Source organism: Typopeltis vanoorti, chromosome 5, assembly GCF_054136105.1.
Source record: "Typopeltis vanoorti isolate ZY-2024b chromosome 5, IOZ_Tvanoo_1.0, whole genome shotgun sequence".
In the NCBI taxonomy this organism is placed as follows: domain Eukaryota; kingdom Metazoa; phylum Arthropoda; class Arachnida; order Uropygi; family Thelyphonidae; genus Typopeltis; species Typopeltis vanoorti.
Window position 1 is genome coordinate 149,504,908 of NC_143553.1, and position 20,871 is coordinate 149,525,778.

Here is a 20,871-nt window from a genome sequence, read left to right on the forward strand (position 1 = left end):
TGGCACTTAGTTTTGTGCCAGAAATGACAGATTTTCTTATTGCGACTTCATTCTTTTCAACTGCTCTTATAGTAGACTCGCCTAAATTAAAATGTTTACCAATCACTGTAGATCCCTCTCCTTTTGATAAGCGATCTAAAATTGCAATTTTCATTTCCAAAGAAATTGCTTCTCTTTGGTGCTTTTTTTACTCCATTGGGACAAGTTAAATCTTTAAAATAAAAATTAGCAAAATTTAGACTTTCGATAATGAAAAGACAAACACTTACTCACATGCAAAATTAACCTTCACGGACACTCACTGCTTACAAGTTGTTCATTATGTACAACGGTACTAATGTTTTTAAGTTAAGCACCGCATAACTTCAAATCTGCATAAAAAGAGACCCCGAGTGTGTGTGTGTGTTTTGTTGGAAAATAACTTATTGTTCATATCGGATTTTCACATTTGGAACCATTCCATTTTTTCATATGCACTGTATTCTTTTTTACACAGTTTTCATTTACACAATTTTTTCTGGAACCAATCTACCGTGTAAATGGAGAATTGGATGTACTTTACATATAATATATATATAAACATTAAATAAATATACATATATATATATATACCTGAGATATATGAAGGTCACTTTCACTAATAAGTGGTGGCAATTCGGCCATAACAATATTGATCATATCCTGTGTAAGGGATTCACCTAATGAGAACAAAAACAGACTATTAAGTTCCCATTCATTTGGAAAGTTTTACTAACATTAATGGCAAAACAGAGGTGCTTAAGGGTCAAAGCTGTATAACTGAGAGGAGACCTCCACATAGCCTTTAAAGGAATGCGGAGAACCGACCAGGGCTTCTGACCTAATGTCCAATCCTCACCTTCTCGTGGTGCACTCTGTTGAGTATCTACCTGGATACTGAACGAACGAGGATGGGCTAGTAATTTGGGATTTAGCCGACCAAATTGTATTCTTATTGGTTAAACCAAAATACAAAATGATGGTACAACATGACAAAATTTCATACCAGCTGGGGCGTCGCCCGGTTAAACAAGGCCCCCGTTGTTTTCGCCAGGGAACCAGGAAGAACAGCGAAAAGTCAGCTACTGGAACAAATCTGAAAACACACCCCAACTCAACATCACCAGAGTTAAAGATCGGTACTATCAACATAAGAAGCCTGAATGGCAAAGAAATGGAGCTAGCGGAGGAATTAGATAAGTACCAGATCGACATAATAGGGGTGACTGAAACAAAAAAGACAAAAACTGGTGAGATCTTTCTGGGAAATAAATACAAAATGTTATATTCAGGCAATGACAATCAAGGAAAAGAAGGAGTAGCCATAGTATTCAACACAAAATACGAGGCGGATCTTCTTGAATGGCAGGCAGTGTCAAGCAGAGTGATTTGGGCAAATATCAGAATGGGGAACTGGACAATGAAACTTATTTGTGCCTATGGTCACACAGAAGGTTCTACTAAGGTAGAAGTGGAGGAATTTTTTGATGCTTTAGAAAAAGCAACTGACACAATGAAAAAGGAAAAGTTGGTCCTTCTTGGGGATCTAAATAGCAGAGTAGGAAGTGATTGTCAAACATACAAAAATGTTTGGGAAGATTTAGAGAAAAGAGCAAAGCGATCAATAATGGAAAATACCTGTTAGATTTCTGCTCAGGACATGGACTGGTTATTACTAACACCATGTTCCAACATAAAAATGTGCACAAATTCACATGGAGAGAAGAGGCAAGGAATAAGAAAAGTCTCAATGAATATGTTATTGTTGATAGTGATGTTTTCTCCCTGGTGCAGGACACCAGAGTGTACAGAGGATTTGAAATTGGAAGTGATCACTATTTAGCCTTGAGCAGGATAAAATTGAATTTCATATTGAAAAGAAAGACATGTAAGAAAGTTTTGAAGCGAATAAAAGTTGAGCAGCTCTCAGATATGAGCTGTAGACTAAAATACACAAAGATTATTGAAGAAAAAAGAAAGAGTTTGAGAACAGGAACAAAACAATGGAGATTCAGTGGCAAGCCTTGAAGAAAACCCTGATTGATTCAGCTAGAGAGGTATGTGTTAAAGTTGTCTGCAATGATAGAACAATTAGAACTGCATGGTGGACACAGGAAGTTAAAGAGGCAGTGAAGGAAAAGAAGAAAGCATATCAAAAGTTCCTGGCAAATAAGTCAGCTTGTGCTCTTAGAGAATACAGAGACAATGTAAGAAAGCTAAACAGTGTGTAAAATTGCTAAACAAAAGCCATGGGAGGATTTTGGTAAGAATATAGAAAATAAATATCAAGAGGGTGGCAAAATATTCTGGAGGTTGTTGAAGAAGCTTAGGAATGGAGGAAAGAGTGCTCTAAAAGGAGTTGATAAAGGTGACATGAAAACAGGAGAAAAAGATATCCTTGAAGTATGGAGTAATTACTTTGAAAATTTGCTAAATGAAACAAGCAGTGATGACAGCACTTTGGTAAAAAACACTGACCAGGCATGCAGTCAGGAATACATATCCATACTTGAAGTAGAATAAGCCATGAAAGGCTTGAAATGTGGAAAGGCAGCAGGAATAGATGATATTCGACCAGAAATGCTGAAGTATGGTGGTATAAATGTCTTACAGTGGCTGCACTGCACAGTTCAGAATGCCTGGACAAAGGGACGAATTCCCATTGATTGGAGTAGAGCTCTCATAGTACCTATATATAAAAAGGGAAACAAAAATTGAATGTAGGAATTACAGAGGTATATCCCTATTGAGTGTTCCTGGTAAGATATATGCAAGTATACTTGAGAAACGGTTGAGAAGAATTGTGGAAGAAATGCTTGGTGAAGAACAAGCAGGATTCAGGTCAAATAGAGGCTGTCAAGATCAGAACTTCACTTTACGACAAATAGTGGAGATATCATGGGAATATAACAAAGATCTGTATTTAAGTTTTGTCGATTTGGAAAAGACATATGACAAGGTGCCAAGAGAGAAGCTATTTAATACGCTACAGTTATATGGTGTCAATGGGGCATTATATCAAGCAATATTCAGTCTTTATTTGAGTTAAGTCAGCAGTTAGAATTGAAGTACAGGAAAATGGTTTAATGTTAAATCTGGTGTCAGACAAGGATGTACATTATCCCCTCTGTTATTCATTATCTATATGGATCACATTATGAAGGAAAGTGGTATTAAACATGATATCAGAATTGGAGATGTTAATGTCAGCTCTTTGCTTTATGCAGACAATGTTATACTTCTAAATAAATCAGCTACAAGTCTGTAATATTCTCTGACTAAAACGAATAACTGTTGTAATAGATATGGTATGAAGGTTAGCAATAAAAAGACAAAGACAATGAAAATAGGCAGAATCGTTGAAAATGTCAACTGTGTTCTGAATGGAGAACCTGTGGAACAAGTAAAAATTTCAGCTACTTTGGCACGATTTTTACTGAAGATGGTAAATTAAATATGAAAATAGACAACAGAAACAACAAAGCTGGTATGGTAGGAAGTCAATTGAATAAATTCATATGGAATAACAGAGAAATTAATTGAAACACTAAATTAGCTGTATACAAGACAGTGTTCAAACCAGTTTTAACTTATGGATCTGAGAGCTGGGTCAGAAGTAAAACACTTGACCAAAGACTAGAGACTGCAGATATGAGAGTCGTGAGAAAGATTAGAGGCATGAATAGATGGCATCAATGGCAATATCATATTAAAATACGAGGATATTAGGAAAGAACTTGACATTGTCGGCATCCAGGAATGCATTAGCAGAGCTAATCTCAGGTGGTATGGTCACTTAAACAGAATGGGCAAGGAAAAAATTGCAAAACGAGTGTTCTCTGCCAGGTTGGCAGGAAAACAACCCAGAGGAAGACCAAGATATAGGTGGATTGAAACGGTACAATGTGCCTTAGACGATAGAAATATAAGATCTGATAATGATAATATTGGAGTCTTGAAACTGATTTGGAGGAAAATTGTTGATAGGAAGTCAGTAATGATATAAATTTTTCATGTACTATCATATCCTGTACACCCCCTTGAGTGTACATGGCAGGAATTTGATGATGATAATGGCAAAACAGAGGTCAGCATGTCTGCATAATGATTAATCATTTAAATTAAACTAGGTAAATCAAACTAGTGCAATATATACTTGTGAGATACATTCAAGAATGTATTGGCTTGTCTCAGTCCTTAAGAGTTATATTATATTTGTCATTAATTATAAGTACATCAGCAATACCATCACAATGCCGTTTTTGATATTCATCAGTGATAAGATTAAGAAACATTAAGCACTTGATATGGCTGAATGAACCCTGAGAAATTTAATACAGTTGATTCACCATAACAAACTCTTAAAGAGCACAAGAGTTGTTTGTTACAGTGGACAGGCTGCTATAGTGAATTTTCTTTAGCATAATACCATGCTTATGTAGCTTTGGTCAGAACTTTCCAGTAGTTTATTACAGGTTAGCATCTTGTTATAATGGTGTTTGTTGTAGTACAGCCATCTCAACTGTATATTCAGCTTTTAAAAAGAGATAGTTATATTCATAAGATATTAATGTGTTAATAATATCAAGCATGAATTTTTTAAAATATTTATCATAAGTGTAGTCTTTATTAAAAGAATCTGAGATCTGACTGACTGATAAACCTTTAGTACAAAATACATTCTTTTGTTTCTCTGCTATTAATATTGGAATATTCTTGATGAAAAAGATTTTTATTACAGTTAAAAAATATAGTAATAATTTATTATTTCAAGAAATAATTGATAACTGATATTAATAAATATAATGAAGCTTCAATATGTCTAAACTACTTACTATAGTTCTTGACAAGTGTATCAAGTAAAGTCAATGTGCTCAACTTAAGCGCTCTTTGATTTTTACGAAGAAAGGAAGCTAAAATAGGCATTGATTCTCCCAAAATTGGCCTTAAATTGATTTTCAGTGGTGAGCTAGATAGTATAAAAAAATAGGATACTTTACAATTTAAAAACTATTCGTTTTACAAAATAAATCAAGCAATTATTTAAAAAAAATAATAAAGATAATGTAACATATTAATCATGGCAACATTTCTTGCATAAATGAGTGAGTGAAAGGAAAAAAAAAAAAATCTGACCTCCATTTTTCAGGGTATTTTAGAAAATGTACATAGATAATATCTACCTTGCCTACATGTTTATCCATTATCATGTTATTCTTCCACTTGGGATGAATAGGTTTATTAAAACTTGGGAACCTGATTAAAATTTGCCAAGCAACCACAATTTTAAGTTGAAAAATTTGGTATTTCAAATCTATTAAAATTTAGAAAATCATTTCAATGTTAGTTTATTATTATTAATTATTACATGGCTTTCATCACCCATACCTCTCCTTAAAGTCATTCCGCAACAACCATCATTTCTTCTGGCAACCCATTCCATTTATTTACCACTCTCCAAACAAAAAATTTAACATTTACACCCTTACTAATCACTCTCTTGCACACTTTCCAGGGTGTTTTCTACTGTCTAGTCTAGCATCTATTTCATATAACCTCTTTGGTAACTTACGTATTTTTATCATATCTCCTGTTTTCATCTTATCAGCAAAACCTAGTAACCCACAAACTTTGCATCTAGAATTCCATTTGGTTTATTTAATTTGAAGTTTGGTTTGGTTTTTGAGGTTATATTGCGAGTGGTCGTGTAATTTAGTGCTTGTGTGAAATTAGTGATTAACTAAGAAACTAAGGCACCAGACAAGGTTAAACCTCCCCTGTGAAAAGATTGTGATTTCTGGTCCAAGTATGCAGGCGTTGGGGGTTCGAATCCCACTCCTGACAAACATTTTTGACAGATTGATTACAGATTTAGGTAACAGATTGATTTGGAGGAAAATTGTAGATAAGAAGTTAGTAATTATGTAAATTTTATGTAGTACTATCATATCCTGTACATGTCATGAATTTGATGATGATGTGAAATTAGTGATTTTTATCTCTTTTGTTGTGTTTTTTTTTCATCAGAAAATTAGAGTATTATATATGTGGCGTTGGCACACCACCGCGCTTGGCCGCACGAAGGAAGTCTTGGTTTCGAGTCTAGTCGGCGACTAGAGGAAATTTTTCTAAGCCTTTTTTCGACCGGTTCCCGAGTTAGTCGATCTCTGGCACGGGCAAGCAGGCTTTTCCTACCGGAAACTCGGGTTTTTCGTCCTGTAAACTCAAGAAAATCGACCGTAGAACCCACATTATTTCAGACATTAAATATATTGTGTTAAGGTTAGGGACCACGAGATGGCGGCACATTTGAGCCGTCTCTCTTCACTGCGTACTGCTTAATTAGTGATAGCCTTGGGCCATCTGTCTCTGATTGGGTACCAGTGGAGATTGAACTGCCCACTCAGTCTCCAAAAGTTAGATAGGGCTAAATGGCCTCGCCTACTCCCGTATATACGGGAATAAAAAAAAAAAAAAGGCGTTAGCTGATTTTAAAAGTGTATTAGTGTAGATTTGTGTTTTTAGAGTATTAGTATATTTATAATATTTTAGTTGTGATATTGTTGGCATAGCACCAACGAGATGAACAATAGTGGCAAAGACCACATTGTCTGGCGATTTGAATTTGCAGGATATTATTTAGCGAAGTGTATGCATCAAGAAAAATTAAAGAATATGTGGAAGAAAATTGAAACCGGAGAGAGAGAGAGAGAGAGAATGTATAGTGTTTTAAAAGTGAGTATCTGTTAGGTGACGAGAATGCAACAAATACCGAGGATAAGATGGGAACGAGAAATGATGTTAATAATGTCAAACGCGTGGCTGTGGAAATAGAGGAGAACAAAATGGATATCAATAAAGAAATAGCACGCTTAAATGTTATCCTTCATAGGACAAAGTGCAAAATTGAAAAACTGCAAAAGCAGCAAGAGTTAAAAGAAAGAAGCAAGTGATTCAAAAGAATAATAAAGACACACCGAACAAACAAGAAAAACAAGTTAAGGAGAAGATTATGTACGGAGACTCAATAACGAGGGGAGTACTTAACAAAAGTATGACAAAATCGTGTTTCCTGGAGACAAAAATTCATGATATTAAGCCACGCCATGCTATCATTTCCTTCGACTTACCTTTTTATGCAAAAAGGCAGGTCGAAGGAAATGATTGTCTTGGGTGGTACCAATGATTTGGGAGCCGACAGAGGATTTGAAATTGAAAAAGAGTGTACAGAGGATTTGAAATTGGAAGTGATCACTATTTAGTCTTGAGCAGGACAAAATTGAATTTCATATTGAAAAGAATGATATGTAAGAAAGTTTTAAAGCGAATAAAAGTTGAGCAGCTCTCAGATGTGAACTGTAGACTAAAATACACAAAGATTATTGAAGGGAAAATGAAAGAGTTTCAGAACAGGAACCAAACAATGGAGATTCAGTGGCAAGCCTTGAAGAAACCCTGATTGATTCAGCTAGAGAGGCATGTGGTGAAGTTGTCTGCAAGAACAGAAAAATTAGAACTCCATGGTGGACACAAGAAGTTAAAGAGGCAGTGAATGAAAAGAAGAAAGCATATCAAATTTCCTGGCAAATAAGTCAGCTTGTGCTCTTAGAGAATACAGAGACAAATGTAAGAAAGCTAAACAGTGTGTAAAACGAGCTAAACAAAAGTCATGGGAGGATTTTGGTAAGAACATAGAAAATAAATATCAAGAAGGTGGCAAAATATTCTGGAGATTGTTGAAAAAGCTTAGGAATAGAGGAAAGAGGGCTATAAAAGGGGTTAGAGATGATAAAGGTGAAATGAAAACGGGAGAAAAAGATATACTTGAAGTATGGGGTAATTACTTTAAAAATTTGCTAAATGAAACAAACAGTGATGACAGCACAGTGATAAAAAACACTGACCAGGCATGCAGTCAGGAATACATATCCATACTTGAAGTAGAAAAAGGCCACCAAAGGCTTGAAATGTGGAACGGCACCAGGAGTAGATGATATTCGACCAGAAATGCTGAAGTATGGTGGTATAAAAGTCTTACAGTGGCTGCACTGCATAGTTCAGAAAGCCTGGACAGAGGGACAAATTCCCAATGATTGGAGTAGAGCTCTCATAGTACCTATATATAAAAAGGGAAACAAAATTGAATGTAGGAATTACAGAGGTATCTCCCTATTGAGTGTTCCTGGTAAGATATATGCAAGTATACTTGAGAAACGGTTGAGAAGAATTGTGGAAGAAATGCTTGGTGAAGAACAAGCTGGATTCAGGTCAAATAGAGGCTGTCAAGATCAGAACTTCACTTTACGACAAATAGTGGAGATATCATGGGAATATAACAAAGATCTGTATTTAAGTTTTGTCGATTTGGAAAAGTGATATGACAAGGTGCCAAGAGAGAAGCTATTCAATACGCTAGTTATATGGTGTCAATGGGGCATTATAGCAAGCAATACTCAGTCTTATTTGAGTTGTAAGTCAGCAGTTAGAATTGAAGGAAGTACAGGAAGATGGTTTAATGTTAAATCTGGTGTGAAACAAGGATGTACATTATCCCCTCTGTTATTCATTATCTATATGGATCATATTATGAAGGAAAGTGGTATTAAACATGATATCAAAATTGGAGATGTTAATGTCAGCTCTTTGCTTTATGCAGACGATGTTATACTTCTAAATAAATCTGCTACAAGTCTTCAAGATTCTCTGACTAAATTGAATAACTGCTGTAATAGATATGGTATGAAGGTCAGCAACAAAAAGACAAAGACAATGAAAATAGGTAGAATCGTTGAAAATGTCAACTGTGTTGTGAATGGAGAACCTGTGGAACAAGTAAAACATTTCAGCTACTTAGGCACGATTTTTAGTGAAGATGGTAAATTAAATATGGAAATGGACAACAGAATCAACAAAGCTGGTATGGTAGGAAGTCAACTGAATAAATTCATATGGAATAAGAGAGAAATTAGTCAGAACACTAAATTAGCTGTATACAAGACAGTGTTAAATATGCAAGTTAAATATGCAAATCCATAAGTTAAAACTAGTTCAAACCAGTTTTAACTTATGGATCTGAGAGCTGGGTCAGAAGTAAAACACTTGACCAAAGACTAGAGACCGCAGATATGAAGGTCCTGAGAAAGATTAGAGGCGTGAACAGATGGCATCAATGGCAATATCATATTAAAAACGTCCAGGATTGCGTTAGCAGAGCTAATCTCAGATGGTATGGTCACTTAAACAGAATGGGCGAGGAAAGATTAGCAAAACAAGTTCTCTGCCAAGTTGGCAGGAAAACGACCCAGAGGAAGACCAAGATATAGGTGGATTGATATGGTACAAAGTGCCTTAGACGATAGAAATATAAGATCTGCTAATGTTGGAGTCTTGACAAGTAACAGACTGATTTGGAGGAAAATTGTAGATAGGAAGTTAGTAATGATGTAAATTTTTCATGTAGTACTATCATATCCTGTACACCCCTTGAGGGTACATGGCAGGAATTTGATAATGATGATGATGAAAAAAATCTACTTCATCTTAAAAGATTTTAAATTTGTTTTCATTATTTCACAGGCCCGAGTTGGGAAGTGCTGCTCTAGTTAGCCAAGCATTATTTTCTTAACATGTTAAGTGACCAAATAAATTTTGAAAACAAAACAACCAGTTTGCTGATATTGGAAATACACTAGAAAGTGAAAAAACTAGAAAACTTATATGTAAGAGAATAACTATAAATGAACATGCTCCAATTGTACGTGTTTGGATTCCAGTATAACTTTTTTCTATTTTTCTTCTTAATCTCACTATAGTAATTTCTCACTATAGCAATCATGGAAAGACCATAAGAATAGTTTGCTATAATGAATTTTCTTGATTATATGATTATGTTTATCAGACTCTGCTTGGGACTTTCTGGTATTTTGTTCTAGGAGTCTTATATAACTATTTGCTACTGTGCTTAATTAGTATCAAAGAAAAAAATACTCATTTTCAGGCTTCCTATAACTACATTCACTGAAATAATTTTCCAGTAAGCATGGACTAAATTTCATTATAGAACAGGATGATAAGCCAACAGAAATAACAGCATCATTTTATTTAACATTTATATTAATACTACAAAAACGTATCATAAAAATCCTTTTCCTCTTTTATCATTTATTGTTTTAATGGCATTAAAGTAAGTGTGAGAGCATGCAGACATTTGGAAAGATAAAAATACAGGCAGCCCTCAGTTTACGCCTCACTTCCGTTCCTGAAAAAACAGACGTAAACCGAATCGGTGTAAAACAAACCCAATTTTAACGGGAGGTAAAGAGTTATGTTCCACTCAGTCAAAAAATATGCACATGAAGTATGTGTAACATTATTATATTTAAAGATTTGATAATACATACATATATATTTGTTAAAATAAAATTATGAAAATATATCTCCAGCTGTCTTTTTAGGATCCTCAAAAATTGTTTTTGCTTTCTCAGTTATAACAGCCTGCGTCAGAGGAATGTTTTTCTGATTCAAGTCATCCACCCATAATGATAATCATTTTTCCTTTTTTTCATGAAGTTTACCACTGCTATAACTTACATGTTTTGCATTTAGTACTACCGTACATTGTTATGCAGAAAGTTTCATTCTATCTGCATTTTTCAAAATTGTAGTAACAGTTGATGGAGGTAAGTTCATACTTCTACAGACATTAGCACGGGTCTGCCCATCTTCCATTCTTCAAATTACCTCCATCTTCTTTTCAAGTGTGATTGATTTCCGCACCTTCTTACCACCGAGTTCTGCCAACTTTTCTGCACTTCTTTTATCAGACATGACATGTAATTATGTACTTAATTTAAATATCTATGTAAAAAAAAAAAAAAAAATTTAAATAGAACAATTAGGTAGATTCAATACTAGATTTGATACATATACATTGTAACAGCTCGGTAAAGCACGTGCAGGCATCCAGCGTTATTGTGAATCGGTGTAAATTGAACCGCAGTAAACCAAGAGCTGCCTGTACTTTTCTTTCCAATTGATGCAAGTCAATTGTCAATTCTCACTGCAATCACTCGCTTTCTGCATTTTTTTTACAATGTTTTCCTCAAAGTATTGTTTCTAATTCTAACATAAGAAAATTCTTCAATATTATTCTTTCAAAACGCATCCACTACAATTCAAAATGGCCATGGAATTGCAACGTAAGTGTGTTAGTCTGGATGGATAAGTAGAAATATTTCTGCCTCTCTTCTAACAGGATATAGCTTCCAATTCAATGGCAAGTGAGTCCTCTGGTGGCATATAATTTTTTACTGTGCAGTGTGAGACGATTGTTTTATTCACTAGGAATCTAAAATGCTTAAAAAAAGACTATCAGCTGCATAGAAGCAAAATTTCTGGATTATTTAATCTGTAAAATTACACAAACATTTTATGTGCAAGATCCTCAGCAGGTTTTCAAGGTAAACAGCCCCTAGTAGATAAAGTAACGTAGGTAAGGGAAGTCAGCAAGACAAATCAGTCATCCAGACAAGGATTGACTCTGAAAATTGAGCAAAACTGTCAAGTGATGAAACAATTGAGCCTGGTAAAAACTGCGATGGATATTTTAGCATATATGCAAACTCAAAGATTAAATATTCTAGCATTCAGTAAGTTCATTCTAATAAATTAAGAAAACATTTTAAGAAATAAACATGAAAGACATGGTCAGCAAATAATATATATATATATATATTTTTAATTAGCAATAGAGCTCCATATAAGGTTTACAAGGTTCAAATTGCTTACCCAGCAACCTTCGTCAGGGCCTTCACTGTTGTTAATCGTGTAATTTCATTCCGAAGCCTATCTAAGAAAATTGGAAGACATGTTTGCAACTCAGGTTGTAGATAATCTCCTAAATTACAGATGATCTGTCCCCTTGAAATAAATTAAAAAGCATTAATTATACGTAAAGGTAGAAAAGAAACCACCTTCAACAATCAACAAAACAAAAAAAATACCAATATTAAAATTTAAAACATAATAACATAAAAAACTAAGTATGATTTCACGTATGTAAAGAATCATTATAACAGAAACTTCATGTACCAACTCTAGGCTTATATAGTGGCTTGAGTGCAGCTAGATGCAATCAGTTCTCTTTGAAACCGTAGTCAATGGATCATTGAAATTATACTGTAGTATACAACAAACAAAATTGTTAACTACAATATTTTAACTTTTTTTTTAGCTTCCTAGATTTGAGAGAATTGTGGAACATTTCCTCACTTTATTACATAGTATATTAATATAATTCACATAAAATTACATCCTTTAGTCATATACTGAAATATATAGAAACAAAAGGTCATGTATGAACTACCTTCATGACTGACAAGAAATTACTTCATAGAATGGTCCCAATACAAATTTGTATGGTAATTATTTATTATAATGAAAGACAATACTGTTAAGTGGATACCTACATGAAATCTTAGGATTCATAAAAGGAGGTACATCCTATTTAATACAATGGTTATCATACCTCTCTTTAAAGTTATTTGCCACCAGTGCACTTAACCACTTCCTCTAGAAACATGTTTACTATCCAGGGAAAGTGATTTCTGCTTTAATGGATATACGGAAGGTTGCGTTTTACAAACTTTCTAATGTACTATAACAAGGTGTTGAATATATTGGACAAGGGAGATGCATATACAGGGTATACCTAGATTTTGCAAAAAGATTTTGATAGATTGCCAAACCACAAGTCACTAAACTGAAGTAGATGAGATTGGATGATATACTAATGGGTTGGGCAAGTGAATGGCTAACAGATAGGTATCATCAAGTTAATGGTGGGAACTATCTATAAAGAGGAAAGTCACTAGTGGTGTGCAACAATGATCAATTCTGGGACTATTATTATTTAATTGGTATATTAATGATATTGGAATAGGGCTAAAGAACGATATACAACTGTTTGCAAATGATGCAAAACTGGAGAGAGTAATGAGTAATCAAGAAGATGTTGTCGCCTTACAAGAGAATTTGAGAAGATTGTATAAGTGGGCAACAGTATGGAACTGTCAATTCAACATTGCCAAGTGTAAGGTTTTGAAATCTGGTAGGCAACAATGGGATGCAAAGTACACACTCAGCAGGTAAATCTTGGGGGAAGTTGACGAGATAAGAGACCTTGGAGTGGTAATGGACAATGATCTAAGTTCAGAGGTCACACTGCACAAGCTGTGAAGACATCACATCAGATTATGGCAATGAAGTGGAGGACCTTAACTTGCAGAAATAAAGAGGTTCTCTTTCCATTGTATAAAGCCTTGATCAGGCATCATCATACAGATTACTGTGCACAGATTTCGTCCCCCTGGTTTTCATGATGATGAGAATATGATAGAAAGGATCGAGAGAAAATTGACATAATATGTCAAAACATGTTATGACTATCAACTGAATGTATTTTCAGTTGGTTTGTTGAATGAAGAAGGGGAGGAAGAAAAGGAAAAAAAGCACTTTCAAGTTGAGAGGAATTGTTCCACTACTTATCTTATACTGGTTAATTCAGTCATCATCAAATTCCTGATATATACCCTCAATGGGTGTACAGGATATGATAGTACTACATGAAAAATTTACATCATTACTAACTTCCAATCTATAATTTTCCTCCAAATCAGTCTGTTAAATGTCAAGACTCCAATATTATCAGCTCTTATATTTCTGTCTTCTAAGGCACTTTTTACTGTATCAATCCAGCTATATCTTGGTCTTCCTCTGGATCTTTTTCCGGCCAACCTGACAGAGAACATTTGTTTTGCTAATCTTTCCTCTCCCATTCTGCTTAAGTGACAATACCACCTGAGATTACCTCTACTAATGCATTCCTGGATGCTGACAATATCAAGTTCTTCCCTAATATCCTCGTTTTTAATATGATATTGCCATCGATGAAATCTGTTTATGCCCATCTTTCTCAGGACTCTAATATTTGCAGTCTCTAGTCTTTGGTCAAGTTTTTTACTTCTAACCCAGCTCTCAGATCCATAAGTTAAAACTGATTTAAACACTGTCTTGGCTAATTTAGTGTTTTGGCTAATTTCTCTCCATATAAATTTATTCAGTTGTCTTCCTACCATACCAGCTTTGTTGATTCTGTTGTCTATTTCCATATTTAATTTACCATCTTCACTAAAAATTGTGCCTAAGTAGCTGAAATGTTTTACTTGTTCTATAAGTTCTCCATTCACAAAGCAGTTGATATTTTCAATATTTCTGCCTATTTTCATTGTCTTTGTCTTTTTAATGGTGCCCTTCATACCATATCTATTATAACAGTTATTCAATTTAGTCAGGTAATCTTGCAAACCTGTAGTGGATTTATTTAGAAGTATAACATCATCCACATAAAGCAAAGAGCTGAGATTAACACCTCCAATTTTGATATCAGGTTTAATACCACTTTCCTTCATAATGTGATCCATATAGATAATAAATAACAGAGAGGATAATGTACATCCCTGTCTGCCACCAGATTTAACATTAAACCATCTTCCTGTACTTCCTTCAATTCTAACTGCTGACTTAGAACTCAAATAAAGACTAAGTATTGCTTGACATAATGCCCCATTAACACCATATAAATGTAGCATTTGGAATAGCATCTCTCTCTCTTGACACCTTGTCATATGCCTTTTCCAGATCTCTGTTATATTCCCATGATTTCTCAACTATCAGTCGTAAAGTGAAAATCTGAATCTGACAGCCTCTATTTGGCCTGAATCCAGCTGGATCTTCACCAAGCTTCTCTTCCACAATCCTTCTCAACCATTTCTCAAGTATACTTGCATATATCTTACCAGAAACACTCAGTAATGAAATGAAGCCTCTGTAATTATCACATTCAGTTTTATTTCCTTTTTTATACATGGGTACTATTAGAGGTCTACTCCAATCATCTGGAATTCGTTCCTCTGTCCAGACATTCAGAACTATGCAGTGCAGCCACTGTACGACTTTTATACCTCCAATTTCAAATCCTCTGTACACTCTGGTGTCCTGCACCAGTTGGAAAACATCACTATCAACAATAACATAGTCAATGAGACTTTTATTCCTTGCCTCTTCTCTCCATGTGAATTTGTGCAAATTTTTATGTTGGAACATTGTGTTAGTAATATCCAGTCCATGTCCTGAGCAGAAACCCATCAGGTATTTGCCATTATTATTAGCTTTGCCCTTTTCTCCAAATTTTCCCAAAATATTTTTATTATGTCTGACAATCATTTCCAACTCTGCTATTTAGATCCCCAACAAGGATCAACTTTTCCTTTTTCATTGTGTCAGTTGCTTTCTCTAAAGCCTCAAAAAATACCTCCACTTCTACCTTATTAGAACCTTCTGTGGGACCACAGGTACAAATAAGTCTTTGTCCGGTTCCCCATTCTGATATTTGCCCAGATCACTCTACTTGAGACTGCCTGCCATTCAAAAAGATTAGCCTCGTATTTAGTGGTGAATACTCCTTTTCCTTGATTATCATTTCCTGAATATAACATTTTGTGCTTATTGCTCAGAAAGATCTCACCAGTTTTATCTTTTTTGTTTCAGTTCCTTATTATGTCGATCTGCTACTTATCCAATTCCTCAGCTAGCTCCATTTCTTTCCCATTCTGGCTTCTTATGTTGATAGTACAAATCTTGAACTCTGGTGATGTTGAGTTGGGGTAAGTTTTAGGATTTTTTCAGGAGTTTTAGGTTAATTCAGTCTTCAGGGTAAAAAAAGAGAATCTACTGAAGTTTCTCTAGACTTCAGTGAAATCAAATCAGATCTTTCCACAAACAATAGTTTATGCCATTATTTTAAGTGCACCACAAAGGCATGCTCACTTTTAGATGAAAATTATATATTTATAATAATAAATGTATAATTATATATTTTATATTTATTATTAAAATAAATAAATAATTAATAAAATAAAAATACAGTAAATAATAATAAGTCCCTGAAGTTGAATCAGTTAGTATATATACAGGCTATGGGTTTGAATCCCATTGTAAGCATGGATGTTTGTAATTGTCTTTAGGTGGGAGATGAAATTCACCGCTGTGTGAGACCACTACCTTACTTACTGGAGACCTGAAGTGGCCTGAAGGTGTTCCATATTTGGTCACTGGAGCAGGATTTCTAGATTATGTAAAAAATTAATAATATGCAAAAAAAAAAAAAAAAAAAAAAATATATATATATATATATATTTTTTTTTTTGATTCAGCCAGAAAGGCATGTGGTGAGGTTGTCTGCAAGGATAGAAAAATCAGAACTCCATGGTGGACACAGGAAGTTAAAGATGCAGTGAAGGAAAAGAAGAAAGCATATCAAAAGTTATTGGCAAATAAGTCAGCTTGTGCTCTTAGAGAATACAGAGACAAATGTAAGAAATCTCAACACTGTGTAAAACTAGCTAAACAAAAGTCATGGGAAGACTTTGGTAGGGACATAGAAAATAAATATCAAGAAGTGGCAAGATATTCTGGAAGTCATTGAAGAAGATCAGAAATGGAGGAAAGAGTGCTATGAAAGGAATTAGAGATGGCAAAGATGACATGAAAACTGGAGGAAAAGATATCATCGAAGTATTCAGTAACTACTTTGAAAAATTGCTAAATGAAACAAGCAGTGATAGCACAGTGGTAAAAAACACTCAACACGCATACAGTCAGGAATACATAACCATACTTGATAACTAATAATTAAGGAATTGACAGCGTACACTAGAAATATAAATTAAATAAACTTTAATATATACTTTCTGATATTTCGGCAAACGTCACGTTGCCATCTTCTTGGGAACTTAATACAAAGACACGTGCACACAAGTACTACATAACAGCAAATGAGAACCGAAGCTAGAAGCTAACATTTTCTTAAAGTCCTGATGGTGCCCCCTGGCAGGCTATATTGGTAGTTCTTGGCCTTTGGGCTGAAGTTCTTCTGATAAATGTTTCCCAAATTTGGGGCAGTCTCATGCATCAAAATTGTTTAGGTTTGGCATGTTCCTAAGGGCTGAGGCTGATTCCATGAATAGTCTTTCATATTTGAACTTACTGCGGTGTATTACGGTGGCTTTCTTCCATCTTATTCTGTGGTGAGTATCCAGAGCGTGGTCTGCAAGCCCAGAGTGGCTGTACTGGTGAAATAAGATGTAATCCTTGTATTCTGAGATTCTGATATTTGCTGTCCTGCCTGTTTGGCCAAAGTAGGACGACTTACAGCTGCAAGGGACCTGGCATGTTGTGTGTTCTCAAAAAAGCAAAACCTCCAAAATCCAACATATCCATTAGTGAATACAAGTCACTACAAGAATTGAAGAAAAACAAAGAAATAGTGATCACCAAAGTGGATAAGGGGAACACCACTGTGGTACTCAATCTTAATGACTACACAGGTAAGCTCAAGGTTTTACTATTAGATCGATCCACTTACCTCCCTATTGAATACAATCCCACCAACTCTCAAATTAGAAAACTCCATATGCTCCTTAAGAAGGTCACTTCTTGGCCCGTGGAGATTACCAACAGACTGAAACCATATAACTCTAGACCCCCCGCATATATGAGCTCCCAAAAATACATAAAGAAAATGTGAAATTACGCCCCATAGTGGATGGCATTGATTCCCCCACTTACAAACTAGCCAAGCATTTAGCCAAAGCGCTCTCACACTATACTGGCAACACACCATCACACATAAAAAACTCAGCCCACTTCAAAGCCAGTATAGAAAACCTTACACCCCAACATAATGACATAATGGTCAGTTTTGACGTCTCCTCCTTATTCACGAATGTCCCCCTCAAAGAAACCTTAGAGCTAATCCAAGTTAAATTTCCTCCCGATATCTCAGCCCTATTTCAGTTTACAATGAACTCAGGCTATTTTGTTTGGCAGGAAAAATTCTATAAACAGATAGAGGGGACAGCCATGGGTTCACCACTTTCCCCACCTTGGCCAACTTCTTTATGGAGACTTTTGAAGAGAAAGCCTTAAACTCAGCCCCACAAAAACCTACCATATGGCTTCGCTATGTTGATGATGTGTTCGTTATTTGACCACATGGCCCGGATTCACTCCTCTCCTTCCTAACACATTTAAACAACCAACACCCTAGAATCAAGTTCACCCTGGAAAAAAAGGAAAACAATAACCTCCCCTTCCCAGATACACTAGTCACCCGCCAACCTGATGGAACCTTGGTTTTCTCAGTTTATAGATAATCCAACCATACAGGCAGATACATTCACCAACAATCCCATCATCCCCCCCCCCCTCACAACAATATGGAGTTAATAAGACACTATTCAACAGGGCAAAAATAATTTGTTCAAATGATCAAGCCCTAACCACTGAACTAAATCACATCCATGACACTTTCTCAGCCAATGGCTACCCCCCCCCCCAAAAGAATCCAAAATATACTTAAACCAGTCATCCATAACCCCCCCCTTCACAAAAAAGATTACTCTAAATCCACCATTCCTTACGTCAAAGGCACCTCAGAAAAAATCAACAAAATCTTAAAAAAACATGATTTGACCACTTGTTACAGACCACACAGAAAATTGGCATCCCTTATCCGCTCCACTAAAGACCAACCACTTCCCCTAGACCTACTTGGTGTATACCAGGTCCCTTGCAGCTGTAAATTGTCCTACTTTGGCCAAACAGGCAGGACAGCAAATATCAGAATCTCAGAACACAAGGATTACATCCGATTTCACCAGTACAGCCACTCTGGGCTTGCAGACCATGCTCTGGATACTCGCCACAGAATAAGATGGAAGAAAGCCACCGTAATACACCGCAGTAAGTTCAAATATGAAAGCCTATTCATGGAATCAGCCTCAGACCTTAGGAACATGCCAAACCTCAACAAATTTGGATGCAAGAGACTGCCCCAAATTTTGGGAAACAATTATCAGAAGAACTTCAGCCCAAAGGCCAAGAACTACCAATATAGCCCACCAGGGGGCACCATCAGGACTTTAGGAAAACGTTAGCTTCCTAGCTTCGGTTCTCATTTGCTGTTATGTAGTACTTGTGTCTTTGTATTAAGTTCCCAGGAAGATGGCAACATGACGTTTGCTGAAATATCGGAAAGTATATATTAAAGTTTATTTAATTTATATTTCTAGTGCGCTGTCAATTCCTTAATTATTAGTTATCATGTTTAACCAGCGTATAAGCCTCTCTTCACGAATTATAACCATACTTGAAGTAGAAAAAGCCATCAAAGGCTTGAAATGTGGAAAGGCGGCAGGAGTAGATGATATTCGACCAGAAATGCTGAAGTATGGTGGTATAAAAGTTTTACAGTAGCTGCACTGCATAGTTCAGAAGGCCTGGACAGAGGGATGAATTCCTGATGATTGGATAGTAACCCTATATAAAAAGGGAAATAAAACTGAATGTGAGAATTACAGAGGTATTTCCCTACTGATTGTTCCTGGCAAGATTTATGCCAGTATACTTGAGAAATGGTTGAGAAGAATTGTGGAAGAAAAGCTTGGTGAAGAACAAGCTGGATTTAGGCCAAATTAGGATCAGATCTTCACTTTATGACAAATAGTTGAGAAAGCATGGGAATATAACAAAGACCTGCATTTAAGTTTTGTCAATTTGGAAAAGGCATATGACAAGGTGCCAAGAGAGAAGCTATTCAATACGCTGCAGTTATATGGTGTCAATGGGGCATTATATCAAGCAATACTTGGTCTTTATTTGAGTTGCAAGTCAGCAGTTAGAACTGAAGCAAGTACAGAAAGATGGTTTAATGTTAAATTTGGTGTAAGACAAGGATGTACATCATGCCCTCTGTTACTATATGGATCATATTATGAAGGAAAGTGGTATTAAACATGATATCAGCATTGTAGATGTTAATGTATGCTCTATGCTTTATGCAGACGATGTTATACTTCTAAATAAATCTGCTACAAGTTTGCAAGATTCCCTGACTAAATTGAATAACTGTTGTAATAGATATGGTATGAAGGTCAGCAATAAAAAGACAAAGACAATGAAAATAAGTAGAATCATTGAAAATGTCAACTGTGTTGTGAATGGAGAACCTGTGGAACAAGTAAAACATTTCAGTTATTTAGGAACGATTTTTAGTGAAGATGGTACAAAGTGCAAAGTGCCTTAGAAGATTTGGAGGAAAATTGTAGATAGCAAGTTAGTAATGATGTAAATTTTTCATGTAGTACTACCATATCCTGTACTCCCCTTGAGGGTACATATCAGGAAGTTGATGATGATGATATATATATATATATATATACACTATAGGTTTGCAAATAGCCTTTTGTGGCTGGGAACTACATTATAAAAAACATAAGATGAAAAAGATGGAATAAATTCATTTATTCCATTTGTGACAACATTTGAAAGTCACCAATGCTGATTATGAGATTGGGAAAGAGGCAGTAGAAATAAAATTTGTGCCTGAAATTGTGCACTATGAAACTACTTTGAAGCTAATTTACAACTGAAAACAGACTTCTGATATAAAAATATAATCAACAGAACATGAAAAACTTTATCAATACATTAAATTGTATCTTCTTCTTCTTCTTCTTGAGTATTCTGCAATTGAGCAGGTTCTTCTATTAGTTGCAGAAACTTTCCTTCCACTCTCTTCTGAGCCTTCTCTTTCAAAGTTGTGTACCTGTCTCCATTCAGCATATCATCTAGCATTGTTTTCCTCACTCTTCCTCTGGGTCTTTTTCTGTCTATTTTTCCTTCGATGGCATCTCTGATGATTCCATTCCCTCTCAGAATATGTCCGATCCAGTT

General features: G+C 35.3%; 1 protein-coding gene across 1 annotated transcript in view; it reads right to left on the reverse strand.

Moving 5' to 3' along the window:
- Nucleotides 1–20,871, reverse strand: part of Cand1 (Cullin-associated and neddylation-dissociated 1) — a 414,848-nt gene that overhangs the window by 189,259 nt on the left and 204,718 nt on the right. The window contains exons 17-19 of the mRNA XM_090392833.1: nucleotides 11,806–11,937; nucleotides 4,854–4,987; nucleotides 613–698 (exon numbers count right to left, since the gene is read on the reverse strand). Of these exons, the coding sequence (XP_090248959.1) occupies nucleotides 613–698; nucleotides 4,854–4,987; nucleotides 11,806–11,937 (352 nt within the window). The remainder of the gene's footprint in view (nucleotides 1–612; nucleotides 699–4,853; nucleotides 4,988–11,805; nucleotides 11,938–20,871) is intronic.